At 38.2% G+C, this 23,223-nt stretch overlaps 1 protein-coding gene and 1 long non-coding RNA gene across 5 annotated transcripts in view; one reads left to right on the top strand and one right to left on the bottom strand.

The window, feature by feature from the left end:
- The window catches only part of LOC110834425 (uncharacterized), a 41,130-nt gene that overhangs the window by 2,070 nt on the left and 15,837 nt on the right, over positions 1-23,223 (bottom strand). For both annotated transcript variants that reach the window (XR_002544587.2, XR_015533931.1), the window contains exon 2: positions 6,103-6,372. This is a non-coding gene — a long non-coding RNA (uncharacterized LOC110834425). The remainder of the gene's footprint in view (positions 1-6,102; positions 6,373-23,223) is intronic.
- Sdb (SAXO downstream of blistered) overlaps positions 10,618-23,223 on the top strand; it is a 46,406-nt gene continuing 33,800 nt past the window's right edge. For 2 of the 3 annotated variants that reach the window (XM_087344260.1, XM_087344259.1), the window contains exon 1: positions 10,618-12,159. In XM_087344260.1, the coding sequence (XP_087200386.1) occupies positions 10,760-12,159 (1,400 nt within the window). In that variant the 5' untranslated portion in view covers positions 10,618-10,759. The remainder of the gene's footprint in view (positions 12,160-23,223) is intronic. The other variant, XM_087344261.1, reaches the window with a different exon arrangement.

The following is a 23,223-nucleotide window of genomic DNA, read 5'->3' as shown; positions in this document are numbered from 1 at the left end:
GGGATGGTTTTGAAACAAAACAAGAAAATGAAGGTAGATCGGTTTAGGATTGCAGTAACTAACGGTTTTACGATCAAGTTTTGCAATGAGTGGCATTTTGAACACAACATTTAAAAACAAAACCTGAGAGGAAGAGACCACGTCATGATTATTCTATTTAGTCGCTATTTTAATTACGTCGTTTTAGATCCATCTTTAACGCAGTTCGGTGGTTGGTAAACTACAAAATGGTAGAAAAAGATGTGGCGTTGAAGAAAATTGATGGAGACTCCCTGAACATTTTAATATAACTCTAGACGCAGATATATAAACATTTTTCATGAATAACATGTCCATAATTCGTTATTATTTGAGAGTTAAACTCTTCATTTACGTGGGTTTTTTCAGTAACTTGTGTACTGCGTAAATGAAGCACTGATTGTATAATCGTAGTCCTGGCAACTGCTATTTCACAAATGTAAACGAACAGGAATATTGGATTTCTCATCACCTGCAATTGAACTGAGTTTCAAGTCCTGCCACTGGCTGCGCTAGAAGGCGTGTTTTGTTTTGCGTTTTGCAATGCAACCGTTGTTGATCGTAAGTTAAAAGTAAACTTTATTGACAGTAACATCTTAACGTAATTACGTCTCCAGTAATTAACAATAAAACAATTGTTATGGTTGTTGAAAGAAAGTAAAAGATTTATAATTTGTAATGTTATTTCACAGACAATATTAAGGTCTCTGGAAGTTCTTAAGTTTTTTATATCTACAATTATCAATTTCCATATGTATTTTGTACGTTCTGTTATTTAACTGTGCTGTATCAACTGATAAGGTTGTGGAGACTCATGATTTTTAAGAAACAATGCTTTATTTTCAACAGTAAGTCTGGAATTGTCGCATTGGCTATTAACGTTTTATCAACCCAAAAGGTTTCTAAAGGATCCTAATAATTGTGAAGAGGCCTATAATACATCTGGAATTGATAGATTCGGTTTTTGTACAGTACGAAATGCTAGGAACCATAACGGGATTCGAACGTGTTACTCCAGGGTCCGACCGAGACCCTACACGTGCTTCGGAGTTCAAACTGCGAATGTTCAGATGGTACTTGGTTACGCAGCATCAAACAAGACGTAGGGTGACAAATCAGGATGAATGTGGGTAAATGTGTCTGCGAGTTTTTAAGACTTCTCAGTGAGGCTAATATCTCGGCCAGTAATATGAATGGCTGTACGCTGGATGACCGCTGTTCGAATCCCAGCAGGGAGCAGGATTTTGGTCTTCGTCACCAGACCCAGAGTCTCTCGGAGGTCGGAATAAAGTGTGAGACAGCATAGTACACATCGCCCTGATTATGGTGATGATGGAAGTAGAAAACACCTTCGAAACACTTTCAAACTCGACAGCCATCTTTGCCTTAATGTAATATAACAATTAAAACATATCCAATGAACCTTAAAGACGTCTATGTCGTAATTTTCAATTAGCTGCATGTTCATAATTTAATGTAATTTTAGTTACATATGCTAAATATATTAAAACTAATTCAGCATGTTTGTTTAGGAAAACTTTTTGACGGTCCTTCGCGGAGCCGCAACTTCCATTTTGCCAAATATAAAATAGACAACCATGGCTCAGTCCCAGGTACTGGCAGGTATCTTTTCCTTCTCCTCGAAGTCCAGACCAGCTCTGAGACGTATCTAGTTTCTCCACTGGGTACAGGAGGCTTTTCCCCAAGGTTAAAGCAGCCGGAGTGTGCAAATGACCACTCACATGTTGTTTCGAAGTTAAGTCAGTTCTGGTAATCACTTCGGATGGCCACTTATTTTCATTATTTTGCTTCTTGGTGTAGTCTGCAGCTTCCAGTATATTATTCTCTTTTCGTTCCTTTAGAATTCAGGTTTTCATTGTCTTAATTCAGCGTTACAGACCAACATTTTCTTTTATTAAGCTTCTGTTCTTACTCTCGGCTCTCTGCAACACCTTTAGAAACGTCGCTACCAAAACACTCCATATACAAGTTACTTAACTATAAGTAATTAATTTACACAGTTCGCTTCTCATATATTACGTTTAAGTTAGGTTAGGTTACTCCCATTTCTGATTAGGCGGATAACAAAAGACTTGCACATTTAAATTGAAGTCGCCTGATTACGGAAATCGGAACTAGAACGTAAAATGGGGGGTTTCAATGCTGTCTTTCAGTAACTGAGATGGATGAGTCCCTCAGGAGTCTACATTATACTCTTCTATGTGAAAACGAAGTGAAATTCTAGGGTTGCTAGGATACAGTCTCAAATGAGCTGCAGTTAGACTCCCCTACTTGTTCTAACCTGCACAGAACGTCAAAGAAAACAAAAAAAACTATCGTTTCTTACGACATGAAGAATCCCGACAGAGGAAGGTATTTTTTTTTCTCTCCGTACTGCGTTCAGACGGGCCATGTGGCCCACTTAGTCACCTATCCAGTGGGTGTAGGGTAGTTCGACCGTAAAGCTGACAACTCACTTCCATGATCCCTGAGGCTGAAAATGCATGGAGCTGTATCTCCACTCCGCACTACGTTTTCATAGTATCAGCTTAAGTAGGGTAAACCTGAGCACAGGAAAACTTTTCTTTTACCTTGGAGCCTATTGTGAGTGTTCTGGAGGACCAATTAAACTATTCCCTTCTTTCTGGTACGTCTTAAAAATGGTTCGTGTTTATAATCGCGATTAAGTATTTCCAGAATCAGCATAAGTCAGGATACATTAATTTATCAACAAAATAAATATTATGAATGACATCTTTTTGCGATCATGGCTTCAGATCACATGAGTATAAAGTACAGTACCAACTTTCAACAAATGAAAGCAGTGCATATTTTCTGCACACAATATTTAACTAACTGCACAGAATAAACTTCAGCCAACAACTCGACTTTCGGGGAGGAACAAAACGTGATCGATTGAATTGCATAATAAACTAACGAATAAAAAGGTATTGTCGACTTCAGTTTATTTGGCGTCTGCACTCCGTAGCACTAATCAGATCTGATCCTGTGCTGCCAATATTGTACTTTATGTTAATTATTATTATTATTATTATTATTATTATTATTTAGCTCAAGCTGTGACTAATGGTACATAAAGATTAATAATGGTCTCTACCATTCCTAACCCCTCAGGGTATCGAATTTGTCAAAAACACGCCGAAAGTTGCTGACGCAAACAACAACCATCGGGATTATATAACTCACACACGAAGGTGCACAAGATGAAAACTTAACAACAAATACACGGTAACCGGGTTAGATTCCAGGCTAGAACATGAATTTCATTTTTCCGACACTACTGAGTAGGTCTGCCAGGTTTTGATACACGTGAGTGTAAAATTCAGAAGTTACCTACTAACTAGGTTAAGATTTACCTACACGCCTCCCATACACCTCCAGTGCTGGAAAAATATTGGGTCGCGACTAGTGGTTAGCACTCCTACTTCTTATTCGGAAGGCCTCGGGTTAAAATCTCGACCAGAAGAACAGCAACCACAAAATTCTGAACAATAAATTATTTCCTGTGATTCTACATTTATATTCCGCCTCAGCTACGAAACGTGATAGTGCTGCCATCTAGCGGATGTTTTCAGAACTATGAAGTAATTGTTAAGATCCTCGGCTACGTGTAAACGTGTAAACGTTAGTTCACCTGCCACCTAATGGCTGAATTTTGAATCATTTCGAAAATAATGGCTCCAATCTGAAGGTCATAGTGTAAGTAACGGAAGCAATTATTCACAAAATTTATGCACATGGAACTTGGAAAGTTCTTTGTGAAAATATGGTTCCTCAGCAATGGTTCAATATTTATAAAATGTCATTTCGGCTGTATTTTGAGAAAATTAAAGCAAACTTCAGCCTATTTGTGGTTTATTTGGCGACGCTGTCAGTATCAAAGACGACACAGAGTCGAATAATAGGATGATCAGTAAGCAGAGAAATTGAAAAATTTGGAAATAAGCGGTCGTGGTGTAATTTAAGGCAGGCCACTGCTTTATCGTTAACGCAGAGCAAATTTATTCACATAAAAGTGGATTATTACGAGTCGAAGTTACCCAAGTTTAACAAAGGTGTTCAGAAATGTGATGCGTTTCTCACGTCATCCATGCGTTCTACATGTCCTAATCATTTAATTCCCCTTGATTTAACGACCACAATAATATCTTTAACCTCGTACTTCTCTCTCTTAGGTTCACTCCCATAGAAAATACTAGATAAAATTATATCTTTGCCTGTTTTAATATTTTATGTATATACGAAATAATGAACATCTTTCATTCAATTTTTAAAATGTTCACGGCAATGAAATTCCTAATTCATAACTCGCTAAGATCTGCCAATGAAAGATAACTTATATTTTAATTAAAATCAAATCTGTTCATCAAGACTTCTCCAACGTTGATATTCAGTCGATTAATCTGGAATTCTATTTCACGTTACACCAGATGAAAGTTGGAAAGTTCTAGCGTTTTGCATTCATAAGTCGTCACAGCCGTACCCAGTCGCCCTGAATTCTCTGTTTAAGGACAATGTCCTTAAAAGCAGCAGGGACTCCATGGTCATTATCGAGTCTAAATGCAACCTCACCGGGTGACCTCACATACAATCGCTTCGTCAACTTGATTTCTCATCTCCGATTTCCCTCTACCCCGCGTAAGTCACAAGACATTTCTAAGTAAGACGCAAGAAACACATGGCAATAAATCTTTAAAATACTGTAATGGAGATCTTAAAATAAAGACAGGTGATTCTCTAAATTAATTCTTTTGTGAATTTGTATACATCATCTGGTAGTGACGTTTCACTGTTGCACACGTCATACAGATATAAATATTTTTCCTTTTATTTAGTTAAATATATAGGGGCTCACCCAGCCTCCTCTACAATGGGTACCGGGATCCTTTCCCGGGAGTAAAGCCGGCCGGGGCGTGATGCTGATCACTCACCCCAATCTAGTGCCGAGGTCAAGGAAGAGAGGAGCTATATCTCCACTCACCCCAAACGCCTACATGGCGTATAGTGGGACAAACTTTACTTTACTTATATATAATATCAAAGTTATACGGGTCATCACAATCAAAATTTCATACGGTATTTTCAGAACAGCCATCGAAATATGTTCAGAAGTTTAAAATATAAAATCTGCAAACAAAGTGACTACTTGATTACGCATTCGTTGAGTAAGGCGTTTAAAGTTCTTCCCAGAATGTCTTTCTTTCAGACACACACTTATCTTGACCCAAATATTTTCCATTTTAGAAGCAAGTGCCATATTTTTCATCGCTCATTGCTTTCCTAGCTTCCCGCTGCTTTATCTATGCCTGTTTGAGTCAAACATTCTTTTTCTTACGGTTTACTTTCTTATCACACATTCCTATCAGCCCTTTAAAACCCAGTGGTAACCATAGATACAACACGATTTAAAATTAATAACTGAATTTTGTCCACAGAGTGTTTTTATTAAACCCATATGATTCTCAGGCTAAAAATCTGTTATTTAAATACTGCTAGCATTAAATAACTTATAATTCGTAATTATATAGGCCCAAAACAATAAAAGTGAATAAAAGTTAAATTCTATGATCATAATAATAAACCCAGGGTTCCATAATTGACGGGAAAGTTATTAACCAGCTGAGTGACTATCATCTTCTCAGTGAGGGCTCTCTTCCATTGCATTACTTCTCAGAAAATAAAACAATTACAGTTGCTACACAGACGAAAATGTGAGGATAATATTAAGTTCGATCTTGGGGAGAGTAAAAATGCCTCGTATCGTGTGCAATGGCGGTGTTTGGTAGAATCTATATTGCATTTAGTTTGCTGCTATTAGGGTATATATACAATAAAATATATATAATAATAATTTCATGTTCGATATCGTATTCTGTCAATGAAACAGTTCTTAAGTGTCTCTGATGACGCAATCCAGGCCAAGACATCAAATTATACAACTGGTCCGAAATCAAGTATAATTTTTAAGGGAACGTAAGCAGATTTTGGATCTGGCAGAGAAGTAAAGCCACACAAAGCACCTGACGAGAAACAACGAAGAAATCACACAAATAAGGCACTTACCAGGGACTGTGAACTGAGTCAGGTTGCACCCGTCCTCAGCGGCGCTCACACATTCATTATGGCTTGTCTGAAGTTGTTGTGGGCGTACAATGAATGAGTCCTGTTACTTGGTGTTTTGGTGTGAAGTTACCATGGCTACGCGTGGTGGAGCGTCGTGTGCAGACGCGGGAAGAGTTCAGTATGTGCAGTGCGACGCCGGAGCATGGCTCCACGACTCCACGCCTCTCTTGGGACGTCGCGGGACGAGACTGCTGTCAATCGCAATGTCTTCTGAAAGAAAGAACAGACAGAAATCGGGAAACGTGGAGAAATTAAGCGTTTTATTTCAAATGATACAGATAACAAAAATTACAGCTGCAACATTAATTTCGTAATTTGCATAAAAATAATTTAGGTCTAAATATTACGTTAAACTTCATCATAAAATACTAGTGAAAGATTTAATTTTATCAGGGTAGCTGCAGAGAGTTTGGCTCGTAGTGACCGGATTTAATAAATTAATCTGGTACTAGCACATTAATATTGAACAGCGTCGCAGTAGCGTCACATAAATTGTTTCGTGATGATAATCCTTAGTGAGTCTGTTCAGCTGATGATTTTTACGGTACCAAGATTTGACAGCATACGACAGATGTTTAAGCTTTTAAAGCACAGTTGTAACTACATAAACTTACGTTTAAAATTCCATAACTGTACATTTTGCCCACAGAGTGTGAGTTTCTCACGATTCTCAGAATAAACAGTGATTATTTCCTTAAACAGTGTTAACCGACTGACTTTTGTAATGGGGACTGGTTGTGTTTTCTTTGGGATAGAAACTGAGTCGATAAATATTATTTAGACAAAAATTGTGCTTCAAAGGTTTAAACTAATACTTTTATCATTTTTTCCCTTATTTAAAAGACACAGTTTTTATAAATTATAATCTCAAGCTTTGACGGCGATAGTGTCTATTCGGTCAGATGCCTTAATAAATTGAAAACACATTCCGACAACCTTTGCAAATCACCTTCAAATTCTTTTGTAACAAATTTCCTTTCGCCCAAAGTACCGACAAAATATTCCACTGAGTTTTCTTTATACATTCACAGGAGTACATACTAAATATTAATCTAATTTAATATTAAACTCAATTTCTAAGTTATTATATCATCTTTTAAGTTTACCTAATTCTGTATCAAAGGAATTGAATATATTCATAATTGTTAACATAGTATTCGGTTGTATGACGTGATTGGCATTGACGTTATGATGCTTGTTAAGTACAAGACAATTTATTTGTAAACAGTAAAGAAATCCATCGGTAAAATGCAACTAGGAATAGTCATTATCGTGTCATAAGATTATACATTTTGAAAGAACTAATTATCTGAGAAAATTCTGAATCGGAAATAAATAAGAACAATGGACAATTCATAGTATTACGTAATGAAATGTAGCCGTGTACACTCGTAGGTAGATGCCACCGTTTCGGAGAAACATTGTGTTTCCATCTTCAGGCTGATTATATACAGAGACCATTTGTTAGTGTCCTTCGAGTAGTGTGAAATTTGATAGTTTATGGTGGGGCTTAACATGGCATTGGAGCTAAGAAATGATAACAGAATTTTGATGAGAAAAAAACTGCTAACAGTAAGTTTGATAATATTAAGTGAAACGGGTTGTGAGGACGATTAGTGGATAAAACTGGCTCATGACTGCGCCCAGCGGCCTACTGTGGTATCAGAGGCGTTAAAACCTTCAAGTTTTGCTGTCAATATTAGATGTTAGACGACGTATTAATATGACATTCGTACCAAGAGGTGAATCTAACAACGGACAATAACGGGATAACAAACATAACGCCATGAATATTTACCAAAGTAATCGACAATTCTTCACCGTTGTGAGTCACAGTATTTGAATTATGACTGGTTTTCATTATGACAATTAGAAAAACAGATTTTGGTACTGACGTATAGACGTAGATATGTCCGTACCGATCCGTACAATCACAAACCAAATTAGAGATAACAAATGAACTGACATGTATTTAACAATTCAACAAACGAGTTACTGTTTGTTTCTTATTTTATTTAAGAAGAATATTACGTCAAATGCGTAGCCTAGACGATATAAAAATTCGGGATAATTTTAAATTTTAAATTTGGAATAAAGTGCAAATAATCTGTCGTGTAATATTTTAAAAAAAAAATAGTCCAGTAGTTTGCTGAAAATAAAACCCATGAAGAAACTTAATCTGGACAGACGTTCTTTGGGAAAACGCTTCCTTGATACAAATCAAGAATACTAACCACTGCACTTAAGTGTGAATCTGTAACAAACATAGATTTTACTTTTACTTCTGGTAACCCCACGTTGAAAATTAAAGCCTAAACATGAAAATGTGCCGACACAGTGACCTGTTTCTTCTTCTTCTTCTTCGTGTTCCTGCTAGCAGCAACAGAGAATCGGGTAGCTATAAAGGAAGGTGACCGCTAGAGTGAAAAGATGAGATGGCACCGGAAGAGAAGAGTTGCGGAACGATTAACAAGGTCACTGCGATTGCCGGGAACTTGCAATTGTTAACCGACGTATGTGATGTTGGCTTTTCCATTGTGTGTCCATGAACCGTGAACAAGTGTGTGAACCTAAACCAAACTTCGCCTTGCAGCTGTGTTACAAATTTCGGACGGGTGTGTTAATAGAGTCTTAGATGTGCTTACGTTGTTCCCATATTATTTTAAGACAAAAGTAACATTGGTAGTTTATTTATTTGCTTTATAAAACCACCTAAGTTTGTTTCACTTGCGTAGTTGGTATGTGTAATTGCACGAAATACCTTTCTCTCCAGATGAGAAATGACTTTTTAAGCATCATGTGGAAATTTAACTGCAAGCGTGTCTTAAAGGTAAATAAGAGACTCCTACATGAGAAATACTTGAGAAAAAAAATACTTTTGGATTTGGATCCGCGTAACCTGATCCTCTTCATGGAAGACGATGATGAAGTGACTGGATGTGACGATCTGTCTTACGTTTAAAAAGTGATAGTTGTCTGATGTAAAATGATATAAAATTTTGAAAATTGTTATCGCAACACCAAGATAAATTAGCAAAGGAATAAACAAAGCCGGTGTTCGACTTCCCTCCAGCGAACATCATGACGTCATTTATCTAACGTCGTATAAGGACTGAAATAACTGCACTTTTCAGAGGCGAGACGTGCCATCGCGTTATACGAGCCTTGGCTGATATCGTGAAGTGCACTTGGTTGCTGTTTAACATGATGCTGTTTCTCGTTAAACTGGAGGATAATATCATTGCACGTATGTATATGTCTACTTAAGAAATTGTTACTCTCTTCATAATTAATTCTGTTAACAACTTTCTAGTCATTATTTAATACTAACTCAATTTAATGCACAGAGCCAGAGGTTCTTGGTTGCAAAGAATGATTTAGCTTTTCCGATGAAGACATCCAACAAATTTCATACGATTTAAAACGGACATACTTAATTTATATTTGTAAACACTGAACACTGGTGTTACTTTAATCTCCTAAATCCAAAGTAATAACTTGAATCTGCTACTCTACGTGCTTATATTACACTCATTTGCTGTTGTTTCTCGGTTTTCAATTCACGTTGATAACGAAGAGACTGCATTTTCGCTGTTCTAATTACAGATCACAAGCTACATATGTAAGAAAAAGTCTTACTTGACACACAATGACATTTACACACATCACCTTCGACACGCTTCAGACTATAAAGTCCCGTGTTAGGCCAATAAATCTAATTTCCGTCTCTGAACTCAGAAATCGAATTGAGAAAGCTATGGATTCAAATCCCCGGCTGAAATTACACAAGCCTGCCTGCTAACCACCACGTCCAATTATCGCCGAGGTTAAAAACACGTGGAACTTTACCTCCACTCCTCCATACGTCCTGATAGATTGGAAATTAGGTACAAGAATAACTTAACATTTTACATCTCCAGGAATCGCCCTACCGTTAGATATCTCTGGCTCGTGAATTTCATGAATGTATCACTAGGCGGTCTGCATATCCTAGCAGGCTGAATTTGTACGGTTTCAAGAACAGGTGCAATGTGCAACCCCCCACTCCCGTCCTATTTCAACGAGCATGTGAAATTAACTAATTGATTATCCTGCTACACGCTATTGCTGGCCCGTATATAAGAGTGACGTAAACTTAACAGTGACGTTGAAATGACGTAGCAGGTAAGCTAGATTTTCGCAGTCATGCAGGAATCATTGACCAAAACAGGAGTAAAGGAAAACCGGCCCTCAACCTTTTCCTACGACACCTCTCGTGCTACATCCACTGATCAATTTGTCCTTTTCCCAACATGGACCACTTAATTTGACCTCAAGTGTCATGTCTGCAATGCGTAATGTTAAGTACTGGTGTCTCCTCGGCCCGCGCGTGGTTGTGGGATGCCTTCAAGGCCCCGAGCTGCGATTGGCCAACCAGAAACACTATTACGTGTAGGAGACGGCTCTGGTATCCAACACAACCAGACAGTCACTTCAGTAGAAGATGCCGTCATGTAAGGCGGTAACACCGACCACTGTCCAGTAGTAGTGACTAAATTCGCGAATTGTGTAGAAAAACGAACGTGACGTCGTGACAGTTAAATAAACGGGTGATAAAATGACGGTGACGAAAAAAGATGTCACGCCTAGTGGCAGTAAAAACAAAACAAAAACAAATGTTACGAAAGTTAAGGATTCGACATCGGAAAGCAGTAAGAAATCTGAATCAACCAATAAGCAGGCATTTACGACTCTTGTAAAATCATCAACTTCTGCTATTACCAAGGGCATGCAATCTTCTTTCTCAGGATCAAGATCTTCCTCTTCAGGTACAAAGGCAATTGAAGTCACAAATGGTGAGACGTCAGCTGCGCTTATTGACAAAGAAGCAGCCGTCAGCAAAGAATCTGCTTTTGCAAATGGGACATGCAGTGACATCAAAGACACTTTTGATGCTTCGACGAAGATGATCATTGCTGGATCTTCTGGTGGAGTTACTTATGACACTGTATCGTCCTCTGCTGAAGAAACTGTAATCAGTTCGACTGCTGCTAGTAAAACCAGCAGCAGTAACAAAATAGTAGAGTCCGTGTCCAGTAGTTCGTCAACCGTGGTTACTGGAGGAACCACCGAATTTGTTACAACTAACGAGAGCCAACAACTCCAACACGGATCTACCGGTCAACATTCAACTCTTGCCATCACTCAAGCAACAGGAGAATCACCGGTAATTAACCAAGAAAGTTTGTCGTTAAAACACGAGGTCGTTTCGGCTTCTGCGTCTGTTAGTGAATCTTCTCACAAAAGTGAATCTTCATCGTCCAATTTCAATACTGCTAAGTCATTTAGTAATAAAAAATCTTCCAACACTCAGAATATTCAATCACAACTGGACCAATCACTTGCTCTCACTCAAGATTCAGCTAGTAACGCTTATGTTGAGGAATCTTCATCTTCAGTAACACAGGTGTCACAAAGCAAACACGAATCAATATCAAGTTCCTCAACGTCGGAAGTCGTAACTTCTTACACCACACAGTCTTCAGGAAATCTACAACTTCAACACCAGAGCCATGAAGATTTCCTGGCAGCCTCCAGCAGCCACCACAACGACATTGTTGATAGTCAACAGCATCAACTTGCTACTTCAACGGAGACACGTAACGTTAGTCAGGAGTTCACCACTTCCAGCACCTCGGAGTCATCACAAAAACACGTGTCCAGTGGTCAGTCATCAGAAACGGTGGAGTCCCTAAATCAACAGATGTTAATCAGCGGAGACTCAGCATCGTCCGTTCAACAGGGCGGGACTGCAGTTCAGCATTCAACGACCGTCATCACTGATGTTCAAGGGTCCAAAGCAGCTGCCACCACTAGCAGTACCGAAATCACATCTAAGTCAGTCAAGAAGTCTGGGACGACAACCGACAAGAAGGAAGAAGGGAAAAAGGCGGATTTACACTACAAATATTCGGGGCCCATCAAGGAACAATGTATCTGTGAACTCTGCACGTGTGGGTGAGTAACACAAAGCCTTCTTATATTAAACAAAAAGTCACAGATGCCATAAAAATGTAGACACTAGAGTTAATGCATGTATTAATTTAAAAATGGCACAAATAATTTATGGGCCTACATTACCCGGAGTAGAATTCAAAACGCAACAAACGATATCCAGATACATCTTTGGTGTGTTACAAAATTCGTGTTGAAGATTTTATTATTCTGATGACTCGATGACCGGGGTTCGATTCTCGGAAAGGACGGATTTTTCCGGCCAGACGGGCTTTGGTCCGTACCCAGCCTTAAATCCAAAGGTAGCAGGAGCCAGCCGGGTGTTAAAGGTAACCAATCATGGGATTGAGAATGCTTAGAAGTTTATCTCCACACATTCAAGGCACAAAAATCGACCACTAAACTGTATACTTATTAATTCGTATTTCTTGCAACCCTCACAATTTTAAAGACAGCAACATCGTAAATTCTTGCCAAAACGTTTGGTTTTACCTTGGGAAACTGATTGTTTTAATCTCTCGTAAATAATTCAAATTTGTTTGTCCACACGCATGTGTTACAAAGCTTCGAGCGAAACCTCGCTCACTGTAAAAGCTTCTCAAGATTAAAACGACATTCAGACTGGGTAATTTCAACCACGAACTATGATGCGTCAGATTCGTATCAATGAAGTCGACTCATTTTTTACATCCGCTGAATTTTTCTTCTACTCTTATGACAAAACCGCTTTGCGGTTATCTATTTCAACATATGTCATGTTTATCATGAAGCTTGGTGACGTAACTATGCAGTAACGCAGCTGACTCTCGTCTGGAACACACCAGGTTCAAACCCTACCCACATGATTGGTTGATTAATACCTAGATTTCTAATGCTATTGTTTCATCAGCATACTTATTGCAGTCGCATGCAGTGGGAAGATGATAGGAACATACGTACACGTATGTGAGTTTATAAGAAAGCCGTCGTGGCCTATTTTATAGTTATATCTCGGAATTCATCTGGAGAGACTGAATAAGGCCTTATGACATCCGTTAGCAACGAACTAAGTAAAGTTTTACCGATACAACACACTGTTCAGTAGACTATCTTAAACTGTCACTGGACACCATTTAACCTCTGCAGTTGAAACAGTTTCTTCAAATAACCTAAAATATATCATTCTTGTGTGTCCGCCATATCATAGTTTCCTGCATAAAATAAGTTGGTTTCTATTTTTGTAGTTTTCCTCAGTTCCTCCATGCAGTGGTCAGGGGTAGTACCTTAAAATAGGTCTCGGTCACTTCCTCAAGGTCTGCCGTAATTTCGCTAAATAATATCAGCGGTTAATACAGTGAAATAACAGAATTAAAGTCGTGAGCTATGATATAAATGTTGCAAGCAATAAAAATGTTTCTAGGTCAGAAAGTCATGAAGTTCAGTACAGTAGCAAAGTCGAATGAGGATCATTAATTCAGCTTCGCTTTCTTTGCTACTTTTCAAGCCCAGCTGGACTTAGTGTCGATTTGTTGCAGAGACAAATCTGAGACAGGGATTAGTGGCGAGCTCTTGTGAACACGGTAATAAACTTCCGGCTTCCATAAAATACGTGAATTTATTGACTAGCAGAGCGCAGTATTAGCTTTCGAAAGACTCAGCTCCATGAGTTAGTAGGTGGCTGAATTAATCCAGCATTACACCACACACTCTAGAACATTCTCTTATTGAACTAACTATGGCTGTACGACATGGTTCTGGTCCTCTCTGAATCATACAGGCTGTTCACTTATTTGTTGAACATTCCTTATACAGAATGTCCCACTTAAGATGGAACCGGCCATGACAGAATACCGAGATCACAGCGAGCGAACTACCGGGAAATGAGTCGGTCATAACGCACAGCATTGACGTCGCATGCTAGTAAGTGGGTCCCAAGTTACGTGGGACATTCTGTAACAGCTCCGCACTCAGAAATACATTTTTCGGAGCTACGGTCAGGGAATTTGTTTTATGTAAGTGTGATCCATGTCCTTTGTCAGTATTCAGCGTGATGGTAATTTATTTATCAGAATATTTATCTACATGCTGATTATACAGCAGTGAATTGCTGCGTGATATGAATGATGGATTGGTACGAACGTAAATTTAAGCCAGCTCACCTTTTACGTCCATACGTATATCTGGAGGAAGCCACGAAAACCATTCAGTCAAGACAAACGGTATGTAACAGATAAAATCCCGTGGCCTTTTGATTAAAAAATAATCTTGACTTCCACATCATGATACTGGGTTCTGCGCTAATTATATCATTAACGAAAAGTGCTTTTGCCTCGAAAAATTACACTGAAGCTGAAAGACGAACATCCTTCTGTTTCTTTGTGTATGCTAGTGGTTATGTAAATTAATTTACTGTTACAATGTACTTAAACATGCAGGTGTCATACCTTGCCATCACGTGATGTCTTGAAAAGAAAGTGTAACTTAAAACTTTCAAACGTTTAAACACGCCAACATTCGCTCTGAGCTCCGAAATGCGGTTTCTATTAATGTTGCAGCGCAAAACCTGAAACCATCTTTCAGTATTAAAATCAAAGAATAGATTCAAACAAAAGCAATGCATGATGACAACAAATATTTTAGGGTCCCGAAGTTGAAAACGTAATTCACAGCGACATTAAACGAGTTGCGAGGCCGTCTGTCAAATTGTTCACTGATTAAATTTCAGGCGTCAATAATATAGACCCTGATCAAATAATTTAAACCAAAGAAACTTCATGAACATATAGAGATTTTATTTCAAGTGTTTCTCTACGTGGTAAATATTGAAGTAAATATAGTGAAACATAATTGCTTACTGCAGTGTGATAAGCTACGTAATGTGATTAGCCACGCGATGATTTGTGCACGCAATACACAAACGTCAAGGCCAGTGACGTAAGCAAAATTGCAAAGAGGGAAATTAAAAAGTATGTATACTCCATTGGAGTATACCTGGTAAACTTCTAGGAATATTGTACCTATTTATGTTGCATATCTGAGCACTGTTTCCTAATTTTCGTGTTGTTCCACCCCATTTTTTTAAATACTGGCGTTCTTGTTTTATGTCGTCTGATCCTATAAACAGCCATTCTGTTTATTTGAACGTTATAACAGACGTGGCACACATTTCGTATTCGAAACCAAAACACTTCACTGGTATAAAGTCATTACGAGACTATAAGTGTGTCGACATTCTTAGTCACAGCTGACATTGCAGAACAGCAGACAGCAGGTATTAACTGCTTTCTCTGTTAGCATGTTTCATTTTACAGTTAATATCATAGCAGTCATGTGTTTTCCCATGTCCAGTTACAATAATTCGTCAGTTATCGTCATCAAATGGAAATATGTCGTGCGGTCGTGTTCCTACAAAAATTGTCGTAATAAAAGTCTCATTTTCAATGTCAAGCAATTGAACAAACTACCAAGCACTCTACACTGAATTTCCAGCGCCATCTGTCTGTTTCACGAAAACAGGCCAATAATTTAATTGTAATATTGAAGTCTGTAATAAATAAGGCGGAATACGGACAGACAGACACTCGGTTCGCTAATAGATTCCAAAGGATAAAAATGTAACATAGAAATAATTGTGACTTCTGACATCACTCTTATCCTGTTGCATTGTTACACATTTAACGTCTCTATGAAACTGCGGCCACTTATGGGTCCATCCTCCGGATGGCAAGAGTGGAAAGATACGGAGAGCTTGAAAATTGGAATTGTAAATTCGAATCCCATAGACGTATATTCGCGTATTTGTGGACTCTGCTGTCCTGTGTATAGTACGCGAGTGTAATATTGAGACTTGCAAGGAATGCAGGAAGTCCGAACTCCTTCACCCCACTTCATCACCCCGCAAGTCTCAAGATTACAGTCTTAGACTGTAGATAGAAATAATGTTCAGGGCCGCCTCCCGTTTAAACGAATCCTTCCAAATGTCTTAACGGAAGGTTTGGAAAGCTGAGAATTATCAGGAGATCGTCTCGTGAGGGTTGTAAGTACCTTGAATAATTTAATTCATTACAACCAGTTGTATAACTTAATAGTTAATAGCCCAGGATGTAATTCGAATAAGCGAAATAGGAGATTCAAACGAGATTATGGTGAGGGAAACCGTCTGTAGATGGAGGTAGTGGAATAAAAATACAGATCAGTGAACTTGGGCACTCAATTATTCAATTAGGATCAGTCAGTTACTCGTTGGATAAAATAACAGTCTCTGCAGTTAGACGAACACTTTTGCTTATAGTTCGATTTTCTGTAACTTCAAACCCCTTTGTTACTGGAAGTACGAAACAGTTCCAGGCTTGCTTCCACAATACAGCACGGCAAGATAAATGAACATCATGGTCTTTCAACGGACGTGTCACGACTTTAATGGAAAACAGGTCACGTGATTACTGCAATAACACGTTTCTAAGCAACCAGTGGCCCTAATGGACGTGAATAGACTTCACGCTTTACCACTAACATTGAAATGATGTCATTTACAACTGATAATTTCGTTTAACAATCTGAATGTAACTTAAAAGCAGTCTGCAGGACACAGACTCGATAAATGCAAAACAATTTTATACGTTTTATTCCAACTTGACATATTTACACACGGCGTATATAATTGACGCATAATAGCACGGCAGGAGGTGTTCGCCACGGCTTGTGTGTTTTATCTCTGAAACTACTGAAGGATTTCGATTAAATTTCGTACTTGAAATCCACAGTTAAATTGTCAGACAAGTTTAATTTTGATGTGTTTGTATCAGTTAAACCATCTGCTTTACATGAAACCCTTAACTTTTATTTAAGAAAAAAAAGGGTTTCATCACAATAAATATGTAAAATAATTTTGATCCAAAACTTCCTTGACAGTCCTCTGGGTCGTAACTTCCTGTGGACTTGTATGAGACCCAACGTTTCGAAAGAACATACTGCATCCATCTTCAGGGCTGGTGGCAATATCTTCCTCAGAAACGTTGGTATCTACGCACAGGTCCACGCGGAATTATGATCAAGACCACCGTCAACACAGCTCAGGTGGTTAGTCGCCGGAATTTTAGCGCGGAGGCCGAGGTTCGCGCTTAGGGCAGTCCAGGTGGGATTTGTGGTGGACAGAGTGGCACTGGGACAAATTTTTCTCCGACTACCTCTGTTTCTCCCTGTCAGCATTGTTCCACCACTGTTCCGTATTCACTAATGTGTCAACTGGGGCTGGACAAAAGATCGCTGTTCCAACGTCGTCAACATGTCTACAGCCGTGAGCGCTTCAAATCTCGTACATCCCCGATGAAATCCAAACAAACAATTCCTTTCAAGCGGACGTTATCACCTATAAGTAGGAAGCGCAGGAATGTTAAGCCCATCCCATACCACGTCCGTCCTGTCTCCTCCACCCAGCTGTTTTTTTGGAACACACGACTAACTATTTCCCTTACTCGAAGTATCCAAAAATTGGAACAAAACTATTAATGTACCTTAAAAATCATGATGCAATTGTATATTCTTGTCACAGTGGCTTAGAACATTCCAGCACTTAAACACGGTTCGACTCCCGTTCGGGGTATAAATGTTCAGCGTTGTTTGTATAGGTAGAAGCATTGCTATTGGCCGACAGCCTGTAATCGGGAGTGCATCAAATGTATTACAGAACAAATTGAACATAAGCCTCTATACCGTTAATATATAAATGGGAAAACAGGATCAAAGAAACAAAGAAACGAAGTAACAGGGAAAAATGTAAAATTGCGGTATGAAAATTACATAATTTATATTCTTTACCACGTGTTTTATGATCAAATTAAGAGATTGGTAGGACATGTAACATGCATTTGAGAGAAAAGTAGGAAAACCTCAATTCAGAGGTTCTCAGTCCGTGATCGACGGAAGTGCATAACGTGGCCCGTCAACATTTCTGCTGTCATTCTGTATATTCAAAAATATTTGCCACCTATGGAAATCACACTACGTTACTGTAGTATCTGGCAGCAAATATCGCCGATAGAAAGTGTGCAGCTTAACAATTAATACAAAACCAAATCTATGACGCGTTTTAACTGATGAACACTTGCAGGGATGTGGAAATAGCAACAACAGAAATTAAACCCGATATTGAAAGTTCACTCGAGCAAACGCTGTGTCAAATATCTCACTAACGACTAATTTTGTTAAATAAAACTGAGTAACAACAAATTAACATGTTAAAATAATAACTTGGTAGCATTTTAATAAAGTGTCATGAAGTTTCAATACATCGACCTATTCTCATTTATTACCCAGTCATCCGAAAGTCGATGAACAAGGGTGAATGTGACTTTACGCCGATAAAACTTTTCAAAACCCTGCTTTAAGGAAATCGACCATTTAGAATACCTAGACGTATATGAGAGAATAATATTAAAATGTGTCTTAAATAGGGTATGAGTGTATGGACTAGATTCATCTGACTCAGATAGGATCCAATGGCGCGATCTTGTAAGCGGACTTTAAAATATGATTTGCCCACCAGTTAACAAATTTATTAATATCTTCAGCAATAACAGTTACGCATTAAAACGAACGAGTCAATTCTCGGCCAGTGTAATTATGAGATTTGACGTTCTATCCAGCTGTTAGTATTAACTCATCTGTCTCTGTCTAAAATACATTTCATACACAGTAGCGTTACTCTCCCCTGCATCTCACAGAGACACAGAATGACGTAAGGTTAATGCAAAGTAATTAACACACTTCTAAACTCTTAAGTACTGGTCTAGTTAGAGTATGATGATGAACATTTCTTTTACCATCAAAGGATAAAATCAGCAAGTCAGTTCATATGTGTGCTTCGATCGTCTAGTGACATTTAAAAGCCTACTACAATTGTAAGAGTATGGTTATTTTCACGAAACAAAAATCAAAGTACTTTAATTTAATTACAAAAACGAAAGAACACGAAATGAATAATGAACTAACGTCGATAAGTATTACTGTAATGCACTTAATACGCACCCAAAGAATTATTTATGATTTCAATTGGAAACGGCAGCTAGGCATTAACCAAAGGTTGCTGGTATGCGTAAACAGATATAAATAGTCCTGACTACAGTCGTGCTTACTGAAGTGTTAACTAAAGTCGTCCGGAAATGCTGAAGGAAAATTTCTTAGTAAATGTGGTACCTGGATTCCTGGAGTTTATAACAGAACATGCAGACAATATAAAAATCATTTATGTAAAGGCAAAGTCTTATTAACCCCCTGAATCCGAGGCTCGTCTAAATAATATTTAAAAATCCAGTCCGTACCGCAAAGAAAGCACCACACCTCACCATTACAAAGATCAAATGGCTGATGCTGTTTAGGGAAATAATAGTTGTTTATTCTGAGAATCATAAGAAACCCATAAAAACATTCTGTGGTAAAAATTCACTGTTAAAGTACGTAATAAAACAGTAAACACTATGTACAAAATGCTCAAACAAAAGAAAAGGCATTTGCTAGGAGAAGTGAGATTTTCCAATTCGAAACACGCGTCATCGGAACATTGTTTATCATGTCTAATAACTTCAACGTGCCTCATACCAGCATGACCGTATATACACTAATAACATTATACACTGTTAACGATGTCCAGCAGTATGTGACACCGCACATCGGCGTTGCCATGTCGTCAAAAGTAGCACGATGACCTACAGTCTCATTATTTGGTTACGTGCGTACTACCTTAATACCATAAAATTAATTATAATCGAAAATGTCCTCTCCTCCACTTTCTTCAATGGATTCGCAATTCTATGAAAGTTGCTGGGAATTTTATACCAAACTTGAACGTAAAATCATTGAAATTTAAAAGTTTTTATCGTTGTTGTATGTACAAATCACCATTAAAATGTGTACGTCTAATGTCGAATCACACTGTAAAACTAGTGTTTTCGAGAAAAATTATTAACGTTTGATTAAGTATTTTCGACACCTAATATTTTAGTGTAACTTGGTTTAAATAAAAGAAAAATGAACGCAACAAAAAATTAGAAGAAAAGATAAATGTACTTGAAGCAATGAAGATGAGAATGGCAGGACATACAGCACGCAGAGGTAAATTATAAAAGCATTAGAAATAGTGGTCTGAAAACCTCAAGACAAGGGAATACAAGGCATAGATGAAGGATAATATTAAAACGGGTTATAAAGAAACAAATATGAAGTTACTGACTGGATTAAACTGTTTCACGATGTAAGAATGGTAATGAGCAATCAGGTTTCATAAATGGCGAGGATTTCTTGACCTGATTAATAATCATCATCAACTCTTCAAGGTAGACTGTCTCGATGAGTTGGTATCTGTTTCAGACGCTACGTGATTTCGAATGAGATGAGAAATAAATTGCGGACAGACATGTTTGTTGTCACAACGGTATGACGCATCTTCTGGTTTCGGGTAAAGGGGGACTGAGAATAAGCAAACGCTTGCTGCAGTCAATTAGCAGACCTCGGACTTGGAGGGATTCTTCAGGGAACATAAAAGACTGGAATTCCTTAGTAGCTGAGCGACTATTAAGTCCCCAGAAGGCCTATGTTCCACGGAGTTTAGTTAATTAGATGGTCACAAATGGTGAGAATTGAAAAAGAACTTTCATGACAGTTCAAAGATGTCCCAGAATTATTCTGAAAGATCTAAGAAAAGTTACGAAAACTTCAGTCAGTACACGCGGTGTTCCGACCGAGATTCGAATCGGCCACCTCCCCAAATCAAGTCTGATGCATTCTCATTATTCCAACCTGTTGGGTGGCTTTCACTTCTGAGACTGGACCACTGTGGGATGCTGGAGAAAGCTACTCTGACGTGTTCCCGTTTATTTTAATATTCTAAATAAAAAAGAAAGATAAAACCGGGTAGTCCTTCCGCTTGACGGCAAGGCGTGGGGGTAACGCCTCTCACATTGACAACGATCCTTTTGCGAACGGTAAAACAAGGCTTTTTGATGTAGCAGTTCTGAGGGAAAACATGGATCCAAGACATATATCGACGCTTTATAGTCTCTAATCAAAAAGATCGTCAAATAAACTATAAATAAATAATATATATAAATTAACACAGCACCCTTCATAATTATCTAATGTAAATCCAATTAATCTGTTATTGTGAAGTTAATCTCAACACGGACGTCATAAAACACGGGCAGACTTTCACTTGTAAATCTTGCAAAGGGCGGTCCGACCCCAGTGCACTAGCATCCCAGAACTGGACGTTCATTAACGCATTGCCATCATTTCAATATTATTGAACAATTAATGAAGTTCGAAGTTTGCTATCAAACCCGATGGCCTACGAGTGGCGATGTAAATAAATGTAGGACATGTTGCTTACGTCAAATTAACTTGCAAGGGAAAAGTGGTGTCAGGAGGACAGACACAGCAGCGCACCTTACTCGGACATACAGACGCATTCATTTAATTCGTTCCAAGAAAATAACATGAAATAAACAAAGAAAATAAATGAACTTGTATCTGGCTGCGCGCTCCCTTATAAGGACAGTTTCAATATGAAAGAGAATTTCTAAGAAAACCATTTGATTAACTAACTCCATAGAGCAAAGTTGTTTTGGTCAAGAAATTTCCCGCATTTTATGGACCCTGAAGTTTCATTCCTGTATTCACAAGAGTACGCCACCGTTTATTATCCTAAGCCAGATAAATCCAATCCACACCCACAAACCCTATTTATTTAAAGTCAATTTTAAAAAGAATTATCCCGTCTACGCCCAGCTATTCCTAGTGGACTCTACTTTCCAGGCTTCCCAACTAGAATTTTGTACACATTTCTCATCTCCCCATGGGCGCTACATACCTAGCCCATCTCGTCATCCTTGATTTGATCATCCTAGTAATGTATGGTGGAGAGTACAAATTACGTAGCTTCCTCCAACTTAACTTCATCCGTCTTGCGCCCAAATTCTCTTCACAGAAGGCAACTCTCAGACACCCTTAATATATTCCCTTCCCTTAAACTGAGACCACGTTTTTCATACACATACAAAACTATATGTAAAATTACTGTTTTGTGTATTTTAACTTTTACATTTCCAAAATGCAAACAAGCTATTTAATTAGTTGCAAATCACTCAGGAACGCATGAAGCAGTTGAACAAGATAATAGTTTCTTTCTGAGATGACATAAGCTGATAAAATATTCTTATTGCACAGTCCAGGCATTGAGGAAAACATCCATCATTTCGTTACAACAGTTCAATCAACACAAGAGACAGATAAATATATATAAAACGCGCACTTTAAAAGGCAATATGGGTATAAAAGGAATTTGGTGGCTCACATCAGAGCTGAAGCTATCTTGACCACACGCTATATCGCACACACAGCCCTCACTCCATGCCATTCATTCACCACGCAAGAGTGGGAAAACGTACACAAGGAATAGTGCACTCTCTGCTCAGACAAGTTATACACAAGTTTAAATCACAGCAAATTGTACCATCAGTGTTTAACTATATGGAGACTAGCTTTTTAACGATCCGAATTTGTAAAATCTTCTCAAAAACAAAATAGATACCAGCATTTTTTATTGTTATAAGAACTGGGACAAACCCATAGCGAAATCCTTGCGTAAAGAATAAATTTTGGTCATAACGAACATATAAGGAATGTAAAAACACAGACTGTCAAATCAATAAACCTTGTTCTTCAAATGGGCAGTGTTCATGTAGACCTATAAAAACATTTAAAAAACGAATGAATTAACGTTTAATAAAACAAGTAACTGGTAGATAACGCTGTGAATAAATTACGTAAAGGAAAAATGGCACGTCATGAGAAATATGTGACGTAATTTGTGATATCTTTGAATTGCATGAGTCAGTTTTAGGTCACTCTGGTTCTAAGAATACTTCCCACATATGCCCACTTCCAGCACAGTGAGGCCGCCAGAACGTGTTATCAGTCAGATAATTACAAGCACAGGGGTACAGGAAACCGTTAATCAGCCGAGTTAGCGAGAAATGAGATATCACCTTCTATAATAGCAACATGACCTTAAAATATGCCGGTTTCCTAAAAATC

The sequence above is a fragment of the Zootermopsis nevadensis genome, unplaced genomic scaffold, assembly GCF_977971745.1.
Source record: "Zootermopsis nevadensis isolate Lab colony 2312 unplaced genomic scaffold, Znev_1.0 Znev_ptg000007l, whole genome shotgun sequence".
In the NCBI taxonomy this organism is placed as follows: Eukaryota; Metazoa; Arthropoda; class Insecta; order Blattodea; family Termopsidae; genus Zootermopsis; species Zootermopsis nevadensis.
This window is presented reverse-complemented; position numbering and strand designations above follow the sequence as displayed.